Consider the following 20,045-nt stretch of genomic DNA (forward strand, 5'->3'; position numbering starts at 1 on the left):
ACACACACACACACACGTTGCTTCTTTCATGAAGGGTTTTCCTTTGCTTCCTTTAACTGCTTCACATAGAATTCAAAGCTTTCCTGTAAGGAGAAACAGAAATTACAGTTACGAGCAAACAGCGCAGACTCAGACCACAATCAGTGTAGACTGGTGGCCAAGGCAGCTTGAACCAAGGTTAATCACCTGCTCTGTAGGGCTTCATGTTTTGTGAAATGCCAAATTCAAAAGCTTCAAGTTCTGAGCTAAACCAAGGCTAAAGTTCTAGCTCAAGCAGAAACAAGAGAGCTACTACCTAAGAGAGTCTGGTAAATCACACCTGGCTGGAGGTCGGGAACACACCTTCCTTTTACCCCAAGGCTATTCCACTCTAGCCCACAGCTACTGCTTAGGCCCCAGACCTCCCAAGGCTCTTCTTCAGAGGCCTAATTTCAGTAATTAAGTATTCAACCTGTTTTCTCTTCCCACCCTTGGTGTTCTTAGGCACACATAATCTGTGAAGCTATTTTCTCTCTTAATTAAGAGTACTCACAGGGGGCTCAGTGAAGGGGACTGGCTCGCCAACATCTTTGAGCAAAGTAGCATAGCGCTTCAGAAACAAGTCATCCAGCTCCACGTTCTTTGCTGTCAAGTGCTCGTACAAGGCTTTGGCGGAGGTCACATCTTTGTCTAAGGCTGAAGGAGTTGCAGGAGAGAGATGAAAGCAGGTAGAGAGAGCCATCCTTCCTCCCACCGGCACCCTTTGTTGCTAAGGCTCTCTAGGATCCAAGACAAAGGTAGGGACGGCTCCAGCAGGAGGCCAACCAGAATCTACAGACTGCCCACTCCTCCACACCCTTCCTGCAAAGCCACTAGCTGAGGGGAAGGAAGGGCTGGCACGGAAAGCCTGAGGAGCAACAGGAATAGTGCCAGACGGATCTAGCTGAGTGATCTCAAATCCTCAACTATCAAGTAAGAGGCTGTGAGTAGAGAGTGAGGGGAGGAAGTGACCATCACAGGAGCTGGAAGCTGTTGAAGCTCAGTCAAGTTTCTCAGTGTCAATCTTTGCCGCCGCCGCACCCCCCCCATTCTTTGCCTACTCCTGTCTAGGGCTTCTGGCCTGGCCTGCTCAGCTGTCTTGCCACAGCACAACAGGGACCTGTCTTAGCTTCTGATACTATTTATGTTACTGGCTTCAGGAAGTCTAGGATTCCAGCTGTTTTGAAACACTGCAAGATTTCATATGGAAACAAAGAATCTATTTCCTAGCTCTGACTGCTAAGCCAATTGCTCTACCATAGATTCTTCATTTACTGCAGTGAGCAAGCCTGTGGGCCGTACATGGACAGGCAACCATGACTTGGAAATGACAGCATTTTATCTTCCTAGTGAGAAAATCTGAGACTGCCCCTTTCATGTGAGTGTTGGACAGAGGACAAGAAGGAAAAGGATGGAGTTCCAAATGGGACAGGTTGACCCTTGATCACAGCGGAAGTAGGTGGGGCTGGCACTGACAAAAGGCCAGCATTTCCGGCTTGCAGGCTAGGGCTGCTTCCTACCACAAGTCCAAGAGAACTTCCAGGTCTGTCTGAAAGCCTTGGAACCCGATTATACCTATCCAGACCACTCTGAAGGTGCTCAGAATTATTTTTTAACATTCAAACTCTAGGAATAAATAACTTCATACTTTTCTTATAGTCTAAAAACATGGGCTTGAGAGATGGCTCCGAGGTTAAGGGCACTGGCTACTCTTCCAGAGGTCCCAAGTTCAATTCCCAGCAGCCACATGGTGGCACACAGCCATCTGTAATGGGATCTGGTGCCATCTTCTAATGAGTATGAAGACAGAGCATTCATATACATAAAAAACCCAAACCTTCTAGAGCTAAATGAATGAGTAACTATCTGAAACTTAGGATTAGTCTTTTGAGCTGAACTCATAGTTTACTATATTTAGAATATTTAGATCACCGGCTAATATAGTACGGTTAAATTTATTACCATAGCTTTTCATGCTGGAAGAATATGCTTCTTTCTTTTCACGTAATTCAGGAATCAACTCTAACAAAGTCTTCAGAACCGGTGCCTGGGAAGGTAAACAAAGGTGACAAACTCAGCAGAGCTTTACAGTGCACTAATCTAACAGCATCAAGACAATCACAGCACAGTCAACCACTTAGTGGGCCTGTGGATCTCGGCATTTGATGTTAATCCAACAAATCACAGCCAGATTAAAAAAAAATCATAATTTTTTTCAATAATTAATGGCATTTCATTTATATTTGAATGCTTTTAAAAATAGACTTAAATAATAAAAGCATTAAACACTGCTTCTTTTATCAACTGTCAACTTATCAAAAAGTTGTAAGATCACAAGGGTAAAAAAGATAAAGGTTGTATCTGTGGTTTTGCTTTTTTCTGTGTAGCCCTGGAATCCATTCTGTAGATAAGGCTGGTCTCAAACTCAGAGAGATCCGCCTGCCTCTGCCTCCCAGAGCTGGGATTAATGGCATGAGTCACCACTGCCACCTGGCAACAGTTGTAGTTTAACACCATGGTTTTTTTTTTCGTTTCTTTTCCTTTTTAAAGTCAAGATAAAATGTGAAGATTCAAAACTTCGCATTGTCCCGTTCGGCTCGTGAGAAACCCATCTGTAGGACTTCCCTGGACTGTCACTGTTGGGAGGGTGACTGCAGAGGCAGATCCTCTCACTGCAGAGAGACAGAACCTCCTCCACCGTGTGACTGGGAAATCGGCCATAGATTTCATGTACTTACAACCATCCTCACTTTCCCAGAGGGAAATCCAGCTTAACTAACTGCGGACTGACAACAGCTCCGTGGCCAGCACTTAAAATCCTACCTCCTCTCTTATACCAATGTAGTCAGACCAGATCTAGACCCACGTCTCTCCTGAACTCCTTCCTGTCCCATCTCCTGAGGCAGGATGAGGTTTGAGTCAGCACTGGGCACACACTAAGCAGCTTCTACCATTGAACTAACTATACTGCAGCAAAGTAAAAAAAAGGAGGGGGGGGGAACCAGAAACAAACAAACAAAAAACCATAAGACCTAGTTCTTAAACAAACACACACAGACACAGACACACACAAATGCAATCAGGACTGCGCGCGCACACACCTCCCAATTTTAAAAAGAAGCCAAATAAACAGACGTGCCTTTCGTTTCTGGAATTTTCAGGTAAGACGCTGACCATGAACAGCAGTGTCTCTCAGACCCGCTGGGGACAAAGCAGAGTACAGTACCTTTTTTGGTTTCTGAGCACTCCTGAGACAGAACACCAACAAAATTGAGCTTTGCTCGGCAATGGCACCGCATCTCTAGGAAATAAAACATCATTCAGTCAATGAAGGTTTTAAATAAGCAGATCAAAGTGGATATTCCCAATTAAGGGAGTTCCCAACACCACAGCGCTGTGTCGTCAGCACAGGACAGCCCAGCAGCCGGCTGGCCAGGTTTCCGGCACGGAGGGACCAGGTGGGAGCAGTCGGAGTGTGGCTCTTTGCATCCAAGGATGAAGTTTGTGTTAAAAGGAAAGGGAAAAATTAAAACAATGCTTCAACAACCATAGAACAAGGCTTAGAACTGCAAAGAAAGAGGAAAAAAGAAACACGATTCCTCTCCAATTATTCTGCCAAGCATTCACAAGTGAGCTAGGGATCATAAGGTTAATTCTACATTTAATAAGGTGTCAGGGAGATAACTGCTCATTTCTTTATAAAAATTAAAATGTACAAAGCACGTTCTCTTTAAAGTATAATTACCTACACTTATGCACACAAAAGGACCGATTTCAATCTCTCCATTTTATAAAAGGCTTTCATTGCAATAGACAGCCAGTGCTTGAGAAAGAGACAAAAGTTAAACTAAAAAAAAAGTTTATGTGACAGACCAGATAAATCAAGTGTCTATCCAATCTCAGATGCTTTAGTCAAATCAAATATGGCAAGACAATATTTTAGTTTATACTCATTGCAGATGTCACCCTCTAAGTTTCTAAAAGCACACTGTTCATTCAGAGCCTTAAACACTGTCAGTGCTAAGTGAATAGTATAAAAAGAACTTTTGCCGACTTGTGGAACATTTACATTATAAACTCATGTTTTCGACATCTGGGAATCAAGTGTTCCTCATGAAAGCGGGGAAGAACAACACTTTACTGTTTGGCAAGCAGGTAAAGGATGGGGCTGCTGTGGGATCAGCACTCAGCCATCAAGAGCTCCCAGGCGTGCCTCACAGCTAGAGGCAGCTCTGAGTGCAGCCAGGCTGCTGGTAATTCTGCACAGAGATGATGGCTCAGAACAAGCTGGGAAAGGAAGCAAGTGCCTCTTCTGGAGAATAATCGAGGAGAAGACACCATCGCACATGTGTTAGGGAACGGCGTTTACAGCCCTCGCTGGGCAGCTGAATGCACAGGAAGACAAATCCTAAGAGAACATTCAGTGAAGATTTTGATACTCCTTTCATAAATTTCCTGCAAAGAGGAGAAGTAAAGGAACACACCAAGAAAGCAGAAGCACGGAGGCAGAAATCTTAAATAAATAAATAAATAAATAAATAAATAAATAAATAAATAAATAAATAAATAAAAGCAGAAGCAGGGTGCATTTTTATGCACTGGTAGATGTTTGGACATGCCTTTGAAAAGTGGCTCGGGCTGTACTGTCAGGCTAGATGAACTTGGATCCAACATGGAGCTCAAGGCAAGGGATACAGCGTCATCGTCCATATCTCCTACTTAAGATATCTCACAGCTGGTAGGAATGTAAGTGAATATAACACTATTTACTACCAGAAACTGGTTCCAGGCCTCAATTTGACACAGGGAGTCTACACAAACACAGTCGCAGGCCGGATCACCGAGACTGTTTGACTGCCACCTGCTGGGAAGGGGCTCCCCAGCGGTGCCTGTTTGTGTACACTGCCAGCAGCAGCTTGATCACCCACCGCTCTGGCGCACTTGCCGCAGCTTTATATTTAGAGCTGTTAAAACGGCATGAATGCAGTTGTCTCCTTTTCCTCAAGATTGCTAATTTAACCGAGCGTGCGGGCCACAGAGACCTGCATTTGTCATTTAATGTGTCTGTGACACGTAAGTGAATAGAAAGCAAATCCAACTCTTAATAAACCTTGAATAAGGCACTGAGAATGTTTGAGTACTCAAGTGAGAAGCTGTATATTGAAAGCAAACATTTTCTACTTCTTGTTTGCAAACTGTGTTGCCATGGTGATGCACAGTATTTAGAGTGTTAAAGAAATTAGGAAATCAAAGGAATTGTTGTTTTGCATTACCTGTCTTCACTGAAACATTTGTCTCCTTTCCCCACCCTATGCCGACCTTAATGACAAGGATACTTCAGTTCTACCTGTGCCCACAGTCTTGCCATGCAATCTTGCTTTACACTAAATTCCAGCATTCTAGCAGAAGTGCCCTTCCTCACACTCCTGTCTAGTCATTCTGTTTACTTCTCAGAAGCCACAGGCTCCAATGAGTCATTACCTCTAGGAGAGCTCTGGCCTCATCCACCTTGCCGGAATCCACAAGCTGCAGGAAGAGATCTGTGACGGGCTTGTAAAGTGCAAACTGATTGGCCAATCTCTCAGACATGATGCTTACTGCAAGGGAAAGAGGCAAGGAGAAGCTTTCATTGAAACAGGGCCATGACTCACTCCCCAAAGCAAAGGAATGGCTTCTATGTGCTTAACCAACAGCAACTCACACTTCTCCAGCGCTGGCTCCATCTGCTCTTCTAGTACTTTTCTGAATAAATACGACAAGCCGAAGTACTGGGGCTCTATGGTTGGTTTCTCTGAAGTAAGCATGTGTTCAATATTTTCTATGGCGACATCTATGTTATTACTGTAAAAGAAAAAATTATAATGAAATATTTGCATCTACAAAAATTGCAGCCAGTTTTAGTTAGAAGCCAATCTATGTGGATACTCATGCAAATACTCCAGAAAAAAGAACTATTTACAAGCAACCAGGTTCCTAACAGTGATCTTTTTAAAGCATATCATCTAACATAATAAAAGCAACCAGAGTGGCTCACACTATGGGGCACGTGTTTCAAAACAGCGTTTTAAAAACAAGACCAAACTAGATTTATCTCGAATATTTAATTTGATTTTGCAGTTCACTGGATATCAGATGCCATTATTTTGGCTTTATAAACCACAATGATCACTAGCGTGTGCGGCAAAGACAATGCATAACATTTGGAGAATAAAAAAATAAAAAGATCATACAGTCAAAAGCTATCTTCATGGTTAACAGTCGGAGATGCCTTTGCGTCCGGGACCATACTTTAGGGGAAATCCGTACTAGAACCCTCAGAAAAGCGCACCTTTACTATGGGAGAAAGAGAAAAACTCTGCATCTTCCTGGACAAAGTAGGAAAAAATATGCTAATAACTGTCATTTTGATAAGATGACCGATGGCTGGTGGTGTGGGTTATAATGCGATGCCAGAAATCAATTTCATGTTGAAATTATTACATCAAAATAAGGACTCTGAGTATCTGTTAGGTCTTTCTTATGAGTTTCGGTAAAAAAATTATTTTAAAGCGAGTAAAAACATGTTTTCCATTTCATAAAAAATATAACTATAAAATAAAATGTTCATCTAGCTCTTACACAGATCTAGTTTTAAAACATCACATTTTCTTATTAAAAAGGTTTGAAACTCTATTTTAGGAAATATTTTATTTTACCTATATATGGCTGTTTGCCTGAATATTTGTATGGGCAGAGAAGGTATCAGATCCACATGGCTGTGAGGCACCAAGTGGATGCTGGGAACTGAATTCAGATCCTCTGGAAGAGCTACAAGCATTTTTAACCATGGAAAGTACTTTTAAAGGTTAAAACCAAAACATTTTTTGCGAAAAGAAATAAGTATAAACAAAAAAACCCTTGCCAAACAGCATTTTAATATATCCATATATCCTATTAATGACTCCCCCCCCCCAAAAAGCCTGGCAGGGGTGGCATATACCTTTAACCCCAGCACTTGGGAGGCAGAGACATCCGGATCTCTGAGTTCAAAGCCAACCTGGTCTACAGAGCGAGTTCTAGGACAGACTCCAAAACTACACAGGAAAACCTTGTCTCAAAAAACCAGTCAGAGAGGGGGAGGGGGAGACAGATTTCCTCAAAAACGTAGAGTATCAATTCTAGAATTATTCTTAGGATTTTTCTCTGAGGTTTCACTACATAGCCCAGATTGTCATCAAACTCATGGATCTTCCTGCCTCAGCCTCCTGAGTTCTGGGACCTTGGGCCTGAATCATGTTCAATCTTCTAACGATGTAATGTATATAAAGCACTAGTGAGATCAGAGAAAGTCAAGTCTGTCTGTCCTTCTGCAATGATGCTACTCAAGTCTGATGCCTTCTCTGCTTGTGGGACATCATAGACTGGGGGTGAGAAAGATGGAACACTTCAACTACAACTCGGGCTCTAGTGTTTGCTAACCAGAGTCTCTGTTATAAAGCTACTCGCCCCAGCCCTGGCAATGTAGTGTTTGTTTGTTTCTCTGTGTAGCCCTGGCTGTCCTAGAACTCCCTCTGTAGAACAGGCTCTTCTTTAATTCAGAGATCCACCCGCCTCTCTCTCCCAAGTGCTAGGATTAAAAATATGTGTGACCACCGCTTGGCAGAAATGTGTATTTTTAATAAGTTTGTAAGTCCTGTTTCACTATGCTAGTAGTGTGTTGAGACGCTAAAGAACTGCTGATTAGAAAGTGAAATCACTTTCGTTTCTGCAAATGAATTATTTTTGATAACAAGAGGCATACACACTTGCGCATAACATACATTTTATATATGGGAGTTAGCAACTGTGGAGTAGATTTTATGAATGGTAAATGTTTAGTAAGATTTAATTAAAGGTAAAACACATTAACATATAAATAGTTTTAATAGTAAATTATCAACATAATTAGGATTGCAAATTTCCAAATGGTATAAAGAACAACAAAAACATTTGAAGGTTGCTATCTGAGATAATCCTTAGTCAAGAAAGCTTGAGAATACTCACTTCTTCATCTGAGCCAAAGCAATGTTATTGATGAAAACCATACTTGAGAGGCCGATTGCATCCAGTCCATTTACCATACTCTGAATGGCCTCTATGCTCTCCAGGTCACCCTTCATGGCGAAGGCCTGGATGAGGCGGGTGACGGCGAGTTTAGAAGGGATCTGCTCCAGATCCAAGGCTGCTTTTAGAGTCGTGAGAGCCACTAAAATGGAGAGCAGAGAACTAAGCTTTTCTTAAATGACCCATACCGATTTTAACCAGTTTTTAAACAAGAGAGAACATCAAATGGCTAAATACAAAAATGAACAATTTATCCTATATTACAAAAATATTAATACTTCATGAAAAATCTTTATTAAAACAATGCATCTAACGTTAAAGCATGAGAGAGGAACAAAAGTTCATGTCAAAGAGAAGGAAATGCTGTTGACAGTGTGAGTCCCATCCAGGGTACTATTGTGTGACTAATCAAGGAAGGTGACAAGCTCTGAAAAGTATAAATAAGGAAGAACTTCTTAAACTAAAGAAAGCACCCCCTAAAAGAAAAAACAAAGAACAAAAAATAAGTAACTTCTACTCTCATTAGTAATTTCCTAGATTTTACTAATTCAAAGAGCACATAATTAACAAAACCTTTTAACATCTCCTATTCTTTCTAGAAAATGGTCCCAACTGGATGGAATCACACAACCCTCCTGAGCTGAAGCCGCCACTCATCCACGTTAGAAGACTGACTTCACACAATCAGGCTCCGTGCAGATATTTGCCGCATTCAGTTCTTAAGGCTACAGTCAAGGGGCTGCTTTGAGAAACGCTCACAATTACAAGCACTTGCTTATGCATAAATATGGAGTGCCTTTCTAAGTTAGACTCACTTGCAAGCGTGATGAAATCGTGGTATTAAATAAGGAGGTAGATGGGAGGGGCTGCACCAGTACTTTGCATAACAATCACCTTTACCACCACCAAAAAAACTTACAGGCTTTGTAGCAATTAAAGCACTGTAACCTAGACAAAGCTAAGGCTCTCCAGGCAGCTTCCAGAATGAGAGCAGCTTATCTTTACATGGGAAGGGAAAGGGTAGTAATTAAACAGTCTATTAAAAACAATACCGTAAGAGACACGATCAATTTAGTCTTCTTTACTGAATAAACTATTATAATTTCAAATTTACACATGATCCAGACCATTGACTGTCAAGTACAGAAAAGAAAAAATAGTTTAAAAAGCGGTTAAGAGGTTACAAATATGTAACATACCAGAAAAAAGGCTGTATAATATTTAAAAAATAAGATTCACAGAAAATCAGCTTAGTCGCCTCTTGCTAAGGGTGGTCACATGCAGACAATTATGCTCTAGTGTACTCGGTATCTAAGCACACTGCTAGGGAAGAGCTAAGTGCTAACGAGTAAAGGTAACAGAAAGGAGACGTATTTTTTTATACTATAATGCAGGTGTGGGATTAAAAGCCATCCTCCAAGAACCCTCCCTAACCAACCTTACAGTTAAAGTCATGGTGTTAAATGCCAACCTAAGCCCCCACTTCATTCCAGGTGATGGACCTATGGGTACAGGAAAAGTGTGTGTGTGTGTGTGGGGGGGGGAGATTTCTGTCTGTCCAAGTGGAATATAAGAGCTTATGATCTAAACCATGCCACAGAATTTGCCATCTGTGCCAGAAACAACCTAAGGAACACCAAGATCGATAATCCCATCCACACTCTTCTCCAAGTCTTCTCTGTCACTCATCCAACATTTCTCTCAACTGTTCTCTAGCAATACATAGCAGTTATTAATAGTTTACAAAAATATTACTAGTAAGATTTATTTGGCTACTTTATTGCCATAGATAAGTTTGCTTAAAATAAAGTTTGATTAAAATAAAGAGAGGGGAAAAGACCCAAAAGGTTACAGAGCAAGCGTGGATGGGAACAGGGTCCAAACCGTTCCCGCCTTGTTCGTGCAGCACTGTGCCTTCACCAGATGCCAGTCTGGTGGGGCTTGGGCAGCGAGGGCTGGGTGGAAGTGGAAGGAGGGGCCAGTGGGCTCATGGAGCCTCCACGTGTGCGATACCTGAGAACAGGTAAGACACCACACCAATTATGTCCTTGTGGTTTTCATGGAGCACCTAGTAAGCTGGGAATCAGAAAAAAAGCCTTGGGGCATATTCCCTGCAAACTGAACTCAGGAAGTTTGTAAGTCTTGTTCTTTACAGAAACATTAGCTATTTAAAATTTTTACAAGGAGCAGATTCTAGCCCCCTCTTTGTTTCTCTGGGGCAGCCTAACTCTGCAGTCCAGTATCTTGGCAGTCCAGGCTGGCTTCAAGCCTGAACACTCTTCCTGCCTCGGCCCCTCAAGTGCTAGGATTAAAGTGTGCACGGGCATGACCACTTAACATGTTCAATTTCATAAAATCTACATGAAAAATAAACCTCACAAAATCATTTCTATTGAAAATAAAAACCTTTGAAATTTTAAAAGCAAGCCTTATTGCAGGTCCCAATTACAACTCCAGGCTGCCAAAGACTGTCGGCGTGCGCAGAGCACTGGAGAACTCCACTCCGGGAAGGAGAACAGTCGCGTAGGTATTCAGCCACCGTCAGCTGGGAAGGTACTGTAAGCAACAGTGGGGCTGGGCAATTACCCGGCTTCCTCTCAAGAGATGGAAAATTATTTTATGAACTGCAAACAGGAAGCATCATTCCAGCAGCCTGGGGAAGAAACAAGTACCATAGGGAAGAGCTACGGAGCTTAACCTCTAACCTCCATGTCTCCTGTGTGAGGTTCCTTGTGACAGTGTTACTATGCTGACTAAAATTCAAACGTGAACCTTAACTGAAAAGCTCCTTTTCCTAACTTCAAGAGTCAGCGCTATCCCCTTCAGAGCTAATCTCCCTTCTCCACAGAAGCTCCCAATCCCAATCCTCCTCAAAGTAACCTCCACACTTTCCTAGTATACCTCCTTTCCACACTCGTTCAAGAACTCTCGCCTCCAAACAAACATCACATTGTATTGCTGTTGGTATTATAAACTATTAAAAAAAGTATTGGATTAGGTTTAAAAAAAATCAATATTACAATCATTTGGTGCACAATCCCACACACTTAACACTCAATTTAACTCATTTGCTATCTCATATACAACCAACACAACACGCAAGAAATAACTGCTGGGAATTGTCTCAGACCTCCAAAGTATGTTAATTTCCAAAGCAAAATGACTTGTGCTGTGAATTTTAACGCACTTGAAAGCCTGTACTTTCTCTCGTTCTGGAACACAAATTTTGCATGTCTGAAGAGCTGTGATTCATCTTAAGAAAACCCATCTTGTGTTAAATGGAATGGAAACTGGACTAAGTGGTCAAATGACAAGTACATTCATATTCAAGCTGTATTATAAATGCATGTACAGTAATTTACGTCTCTCAGCTTCCACAAAAGGCTCTTGATAAGCAGGTAATTTGCTAAATGGACTCCTTTATCCAAGTATTCGAAGGGCGTTACAAGAAAAATCTGCAGAGGCATTAATGTGACGTAAAGGTCAAGCATTGTGACATACCTTTCAAATAATCCCGCCTAACTTGCGTTATGATGAGGAGGCTGTTGGCAGCATCGTTCAGTGTGAAGCCCTTGATGTGGGTCTCAGCGCTAAAAGAAGCAGACATTTAGAAAGGAATTACTGACATGCTTCTGATACGATAATAAATGGTTGAGCACCAAGGTGAAATTATAAAAACTACTGTTCGTATGTTAAAAATATTGCTGCAAAATATCGACCTGGAGACAGCTTTTGTGTTATCCTGTCAATGGTTATAGAAGGATAATTTTTTTTTGCATTCTGACAGATGACAAAGTTGGAAATGAGCAACAAAAGAAACAAAGTACAAGATTTTTTTTAAACAATCGGTTCAGACTCTTGAGTGCTGACATATTAGGTGACTAAAATAACCGCGTGCCCTGCATTGTGCGCTGGATCCAAGCTCGATACTTTTTCCTCTCTCTCTAATTATAAAATGTAAAGCTATTCTTCCAGCAACAAAAATGAACATTTTATTTTCAGTACTGAGTACTTTAAATATAAACTAAAGCATATTACTAACCAATGCTATATCATTTGGTTGATTAATTTTCAAATTTCTGTCATCTAGATACAGTTTTAAAAGCTTTTAAACAGAGCATAGAACCAAAACCATTGTTACAGTAAAATTTAAAATTCCACATAACCAGACTAAACAACAAACGTCCTAACTTTTAAAATTCAAGAGTAAAAACAGCTTTACTTAGCACCAAATCCCAAGGATTAACTAAAACTAAACAGAAATAAACAAACTAACAGAACCCTAAAATCTAACTGGAAGTAGCTTGTTTGCTGCGCTATTTGGATGTCTCTCCTGATGAAATTTTAGCTTCCTTAATGCCTCAGAGTTGAGCTCACGATTAGGAAACAGTCACGGGTCACGAGGAGCAAGAGCAATCGCTGCCGTTTGCCTGGTTGGCTCAGCAGTGAACTTGTCAATTCTCCATGGTTTGCTAATACAAACCTAAAAAAAACCCTGAGCACAGTATAAGAGAAGCAGGACCACTATTCCTATCAAGCCAAGAAAATCAGCCAAAGACAACGTGTGTGCCCATCCTTACTACCTGCTCAAAGGACTTGGGCTTTCCCAACCGGCAGCATGATTAATTAAAAACCCTACCTCTCACACCAGTGCTAGGATATCCTATTCACTTAAGAGTATTATTTATAGCCAGGCAGTGGCACACGCCTTTGTTCCTGGCAGGAGAAATAAAGATCCTTCTGTCTCTTGATTCCAAAGACAGGAGGATCTAAGTTCCAGGCCAGCCTGATCTACAGACTGAGTTCCAGGACAGTCAGAGCTATACAGAGAAACCTTGTATTGAAACAAAAACAAAACAACAAACAAAACAACCAAACAACAACTAAACAAAAACAAAACAACCAAACAAAAAACCAGCCTGGCATGAACTCAAGACTTTAATCCTAGCGCTCAGGAGGCAGAGCCAGGTAGATCTCTATGAGGTCACGATTAGCCTGGTCTATAAAGAGGGCATCAGATCAGCAAGGAAGGGCATTGCAGTGAGTGAGAGTAATTGTTAAAAACCAAACCAAACCACCAACAAAACCCCAAAATAATAACAAGAGAAAAACATCTAGAGATAATAAATCTTGTCTCTTAACTGACAACAATAAGCAATGAGCCTTTTGAAAACACATAACATCATTTAATACTCTTCAATACCAACGAAAGTAGAGATTAATATCAGAAGGAACAAAGTTCCCCTTATCTGTTGTATAGTAGCAGAAAAGGACCAACCCCAGGAAAATGTATTCTAATCTGGCAAAGAGAGAAAAAGCACAAAGTTACTCACAGAAACCTTTGCAGTGGGATCATTCAGACAACATAAAGAAATTTAATTCTGGATCCTAATCTTTAGTTTAGTTGCCTTCTCTTATCTATGCTTTTCAATGGTGTTAGCTGCATTGCCGGAAATAAGTAATTAATTATATTTCATTTTACACATTTAAGCAGTCACATTAAGGCTGGTGGCTACTGGAGTGGGCTCCATACAAATTCAGACTTTTTTTTTGAACTGTCAAAATAAAGAAAAAAGGGTATGCATCGTACAGCTCATCACAGCTGCAAATACTAATCTTTCTCAGCTAAAGACAGTATTTCATGGAAAATTCCCTATTTTCAGAGCAATGAACAGATGAATGCTTCTAATTTATGCCATTGAGAGTGACAAAAACTGGCCAAGCCAGTGAGAACAGTGAGAGATTCAGTAGCATTTCTAGGCAGACAGACACAGGACGCCAGTCAAGGCAAGAGGAAACCAGCACTGTTCTTACAGGTAAAGCAGGGCAGCTGATAAATGAGTCTCGGCCTCCCAAGTAAACCATTTCTTAGGTTCTACTTAGGTTCTAAGTATTTGTTCCCAGAGACTCAGAATTGCTTAAGATAGCACTCTGGACGGAGAGTAAGAATAACCAGTATGGTGGTTACCATAATAAAATCAAGTGACCTGCACACAACAACCATTGTTTTGTTTTAAGTCACTTTTATACTTATCTGATTGTATAATTAATTGTCTATGCGCATGTATGACGGCAGTCAAAGGACTTGCTGGCAAGTTGTCAGCCTTTGCCTGCTGAGCCTTCTTGCTGGCCCAACTACTCTGACACAGAGCTGGGGGTGAAGAGACACCCAGGAAACAAACGCAAAGAACATGACATACTTCCAGTAACACAATTAATCAGAGAATTCAAATAGTTCCAGTGCAGGGGTTGTCCTGAACTCATAAAAATCCACTAGCTTCCGCCTCCCAATCGCTGGATTTAACGGCATGCACCATCATCTGGCTATTTTCAAGAAAGGCACTCAACAAAGGTTTAACCCAGGCCACAATTCTACATAATGATAAACATTTTATTAGTCCAAGGCTGTGTAAACAAATCCTCTGTTGAAGGATTTGGATCTTGGATTCTCTTGGGCCCATATAGCTACACGGGGATAGCAGCTACAGACTAATCCTTGTAGGATATCACAGCTGAAATATAAGTGCTCTGACATTCACAAAGTGTGGGATCTAAAACACTCAACTTGAAAATAGAGAGCAGAATGGAGATTGCCAGGCATGGGAGGAGCAAGGCGGGTGAGTTCTAGAGTCTACACGGCAGGGCCTACAAGCTACTACTAAGAGGGCAGATCACCAGTCTAATTACAGACTCAGAAAACCCAACAATGGTATGACGATGAGGATAAAGAAGGTGGGAGGAGCTCCAGATGGTGATGGATATGTTTACGGCCTTGATGCCGGTGGTAGTTTCATTGGTATATACTTATCCCCAAAGTTAATGAGATGTATACATTAAATATGTATATCTTTTAATACGTCAATCATATTGTGAAAAGGCTTCATAAAAACCTAGAGGGAAAAAAGAATATAAGCCTGTATTTTACAGGTTGTGGGTGAAAGAATAAAAGAGCTGTTCTAACCATTCAGGCCAACTCCCTCTAAAATCAAGACCTACAGGAGAACTACAGGAATGTCTTATAGGAACCACACCCGAAAGCCGGGCGGTGGTGGCGCACGCCTTTAATCCCAGCACTCGGGGAGGCAGAGGCAGGCGGATCTCTGTGAGTTCGAGACCAGCCTGGTCTACAGAGCTAGTTCCAGGACAGGCTCCAAAGCCACAGAGAAACCCTGTCTCGAAAAACAAAAAAAAAAAAAAAAAAAAAGAACCACACCCGAGCATACATCAATGGAAATCAATATTTCACAAAGTGATCTTTACTACTTGAAGTGCTTTGGTATTTTCCAGTCTATTTCATTGAAAAATGTTCATTCTGCCCCACTAAATAGTGGCAACTACAGTTTGGAACTCTGCCAGGTCAGTAGCCTTCCTTGAGAGGCATACGCAGCATTGAACACCCTAGGAGAAAGGGTGTCACTGTTAAGGATATGCTAACAAAATGTTTTGTCTTAGGTACATGATTCATCAATTATCTGGAATCTCTGTAAAATGCACAGTCCTTGGTCACTCACCATCAGAACCCTAGCAGTGGCTATGGAAAGAAGACTCAGCTGATGTCTATGCACAAGCTCAATTAAGAAGTTTCTGTGTGTGTTATGTGGTATGCGTGGGTGTACATTTGAACGTGGGTATAGACAGGCATGTACATGAACACAGGTGGAGAACCAAAGCTGACAACTGATGTCTATGCACAAGCTCAATTAAGAAGTTTCTGTGTGTGTTATGTGGTATGCGTGGGTGTACATTTGAACGTGGGTATAGACAGGCATGTACATGAACACAGGTGGAGAACCAAAGCTGACAACTGGTGTCTTCCTTAGTTGCTCCATTTCATTTACTGACGCAGGGCTTCTTGCTGAACTTGAAGGCCATCGGTTACAGCTAATCTTTCCAGCCAGCTTGCCCAGCTTGTAGGTGGGTTCTGGGGAGATCCGAACCTGTGTCTTCATGCACAGCAAGGACTTTACCCATGAGTTGTCTCCACAGCCCAAGATAAAGATAACTAAGTTTTACTTTGGGATGTCTTTAGACGGTTTGTGACCAACACTCAAGATTAAATGGTTTTTGAATTTTTAAGTTTTCTTTCTTAAAAGTTTAAGTTTTCAACACAAAATCCTGCTGTTTTCTATGCCCTATTCTTTCCAAATTACTCATTTCAGAACACCTTTGGTTATTATAAGATGCAGTTCCATAATGACTTTCTGTACCTTAGACCCGGTGCTTACAACCGACAGGGCACACTGCAAAAAATGCTTTAAGCCATGAATTGAGGTGTAGATAAGGTCTAGAGGTAGATTATTTAATTCACAACTGAATAAATGCACAAGACAGATGGAGCACATAAACAGGTGAGCAGTCTGAAAGCACACACATGGCCTGGAGTGGTGGCAAACATGCCAACTGTCCCAGTACTCGAGAAGCAGAAGGGCTGCTCCAAGTGAAGCCAGCATGGAGAACAGTGAGACCCTGCTTCACCCAAAAACCCACAACATTAAGTAACCTTTGATGTTATTTTTATGGGCAGTTGAGACATTTAAACCAGTATTTCTTTAAAGTGAAGGGTTTCGACATATGAACCCATACTTACAAGTCTTTCACTTCCATGGCTTGTGTAAAATCATCCTTCTTCAGCAGCAAGCCTATCAGAGTGCTGTAAGTTTCACTGCTGAATACAATGTTTTGCTTTTGGGCTTTGAGGAAGATACTATATGCATCTAAAAGAGAGAAAAAAAATTTTAAAGAGAGAGCAAAAACACAAGAAACAAAAAAACCCCAAAACATATATCCCCCACCGTTACCAATTCTTAGAAATAGGCACTGACGTCGCCACCACTCTTCAAAATTGTTAATACGAAGGCAATGCAGGAAGTGCTACTCCACTGACAACAGTGGGATCCGAAGGGTATCTTTTCCAAATTATTTTTCATACTTGCCTTGGGTCAATAAACTATATTCTTGCGAATAAAAATGAAAACCAGCTCTTCTGACTTCAAAAGATGATAGCAGTTTCAAAATAAATCGCAAAATACGTGTTAAAAGTCCAAATAAACCAGAGGTATAATTTAGATTGAGGGGCGCAAAAGATTCACTTTCAAGCTATCTTTAATCTATAAGTGGGTGGTTACAATGGTTCATATTTCAACACAATAGCATTAAAGTGAATATAGCCTATAATTCTAAAATTAGAAGATCAAATTATTTGGCTACGACAGGACTTATACAAAAACATACAATTTTCAAATATACAGATATCTAACAAGTAAACTAGGCAACATTTGTTTGACTGATTAACAGTTTTATTTCACTTGTTCACAATAACTGTCAGTGAATGAAAAGATGTTACCAAAAGAGAAGTATCTACACTTTTCAGTCACTCACTTTTCTGAAATAAAATTGCTTGGCTCTAAAGAGCCAACTGAAACTATAATCCACTTGTGTGTATAAACACATCACAACAGAGATCAAGTGAAACCGATTCCCCACAGACGGCCCTCTAAGGAACATAAAACTGCCGGAAAGAAACGTAATACATTTAGATGGATACAGACATGATGTTAATGACCACAAGAACAGGCAAAAATGGTTGAGATTGTATGTACAAGTTAGGGAAGTTAGTATTATCCCCTCACTAAAACTCAAGTGGCAATGCCCAAATTTTATTTAAACCTGGAAATTAAATGGGAGGGACAAAAAAAGGTCTGAGAATATTTATATTAGTGGGGGTCTTAGTGAAGGAGATTAGGTTTGTGTGAATCAAAGCCATAGCCATGCAAATTAATCAGGTTTTAAATAAGCTTCCCAAAGCACAATCCTTTTTAGTGATTATATCACCAAGTGCCTTCTATCAGATTTTTGTTAATGCCTACTGAATCAGGCATTAACAAAACGTAGAAAAGCACAGACACTCAACAAGGAAGTTAATGATTATGCCAACAGACACCTCGACTACTCGGTGTAGTAGTTTACTATCTGAAACGGTAGGAAAAGGAAATCTTTCCCCCTTATCCTTCCACATACACATATACTTTAATCATGTTCAGCCCCAATCTTCCTTTCTTATGCCTCTCATATTCTCACTAATCAATTTTTCCCAACAAGCCCCCACCCTACTTTCATGCCTTTGCCATTACTTGGAGTGTGACCCACTGCATTTAACTGGGAATGGTGGGACCAGCACGGGCCTGTTATCTACTTGAGCAAGAGCTACTTTCCTGTAGTGATACAACTGAGGAATGACTCATTTCCCCTAGCAACCACTAACTGCCTAGATCCTCTGGGAGATATGGGGTCTCATGAGTCTTGTCCCCTAGTAAGTCACCTCTTGAATGCCACTATCAATCCATCACAAACTTTAAGACAAAGCTTAATAAAATACAGTAAAATTTACCAAAAATAAGTCATTTAAAATCATGGCACACAAGAATGAAACCACAAAAGAATCTGTTACTCAATACACAATGTACCTGTTTTGTTTAAAGGGGACTGCATAGTTAGGATGGAATGTTGCTACTGTCCTTTTAGTTCCCATTGTTTGTTGTTAAATGAGGGCTAAGTTAATATTCTATCTATTTATTTATTTATTTATTTATTTATTTATTTATTTATTTATTATGTATACAATGTTCTGTCTATGTGTATGCCTGCAGGCTAGAAGAGGGCACCAGACCTCATTACAGATGGTTGTGAACCACCATGTGGTTGCTGGGAATTGAACTCAGGACCTTTGGAAGAGCAGGCAATGCTCTTAACCGTTGAGCCATCTCTCCAGCCCCTAAGTTAATATTCTTAATATTCAAAATTAATAAAAACAAAACTAGCAAATGTGATTAGCTGTATTCTGATACCACTGAAGTTGAGTTTGCTATTACTTGTAAACTGTTTATGTAAGCACTTCCATGCAACAAACCCTTTAACCACAACTATTCCAACAGGCGCTACTATAAGCACTAAATTTTCTTTTAATATATAATTTATTTCTATTTTATTTTCACTGGGGTTCTACCTGCATAAGGGTATCAGAAGCCCTGGAACTGGAGTTACAGACAAGTGTGAGCTGCCATGTGTGAGCTGGGAATAGAGCAGCCAGTGCTCTTAACCACCAAGTCATTTCTCCAGCCCTAGCACCATGTTGAATATCTGAATCTTGAGACATACAAAATCTGTATATAACTCTGAATTACAGGCTAAAACAAATAGCGGAATGACTGTACAATATTTAATCACTTAGTTAAATGTTTTCATTTAAATAAAAACAACCTTTAAAAAGGTAATATATGAGTTAGGCATGATGGGGCATAGCTGTAATCCTAGCATTTGCTCTCATCAGCCTGAAGCCTGCCTGAGCTACAGAGTGAGACCCCATCTCAAAAAGAAATTCCAATCAGCCAAGAGTATCATCATTAGCTCAGCCTCTCATACGCCCACAATCTAACCCTAACAATTATCCTTAACATCTGGCCCTTGTTCTTGTTTTCGTCTTTAAATACTTTATACAACCTCAAAATGACACTGGCTTATAGATTATATTATTATAACAAATTACTATCACCTGTATTATGCTGATAATTAAAACTTCCCCAAATGTGCAATATTTCTGCTAATCTAAACACACAATGTGAGTGTGTGCCCTTGTCTGCAGCTGTCTCTGTCCAACAGCACCTCGTGTGCGAGACTCAGCCCGCACGTTGCTAGCGATGAGAAACAAGACCCTGTGGGTATTTACCTTTGTTCTTTCTCAATCTGCAGGCACTCAACAACATCTTCTCAGTATCAGTTTCTACCGCTGGGGGTGATGAAGAGTTCAGGGAAGGTCTGTCGTCTCCAAACCACAACTTTAAAACAAAATTACTCAGTTCAACACAAATGGTTAAATCCAGCGACCCGTGCACTATGAAACTAAACGAGTTTCATAGAAATATATGGCAACAAAAACCTGTTGGGCTTAT

The 20,045-nt window shown here is 40.7% G+C and overlaps 1 protein-coding gene across 1 annotated transcript in view; it reads right to left on the minus strand.

The window, feature by feature from the left end:
• Lrpprc (leucine rich pentatricopeptide repeat containing) overlaps positions 1-20,045 on the minus strand; it is a 103,516-nt gene that overhangs the window by 21,360 nt on the left and 62,111 nt on the right. The window contains exons 29-38 of the mRNA XM_005354688.3: positions 19,823-19,931; positions 16,688-16,814; positions 11,602-11,690; positions 8,041-8,242; positions 5,720-5,859; positions 5,500-5,615; positions 3,245-3,319; positions 1,981-2,065; positions 533-675; positions 2-83 (exon numbers count right to left, since the gene is read on the minus strand). Coding sequence (XP_005354745.1) covers positions 27-83; positions 533-675; positions 1,981-2,065; positions 3,245-3,319; positions 5,500-5,615; positions 5,720-5,859; positions 8,041-8,242; positions 11,602-11,690; positions 16,688-16,814; positions 19,823-19,931 — 1,143 coding nt within the window. The 3' untranslated portion in view covers positions 2-26. The remainder of the gene's footprint in view (position 1; positions 84-532; positions 676-1,980; positions 2,066-3,244; positions 3,320-5,499; positions 5,616-5,719; positions 5,860-8,040; positions 8,243-11,601; positions 11,691-16,687; positions 16,815-19,822; positions 19,932-20,045) is intronic.

This window comes from Microtus ochrogaster, chromosome 16 (genome assembly GCF_000317375.1).
Source record: "Microtus ochrogaster isolate Prairie Vole_2 chromosome 16, MicOch1.0, whole genome shotgun sequence".
NCBI classification, from domain to species: domain Eukaryota; kingdom Metazoa; phylum Chordata; class Mammalia; order Rodentia; family Cricetidae; genus Microtus; species Microtus ochrogaster.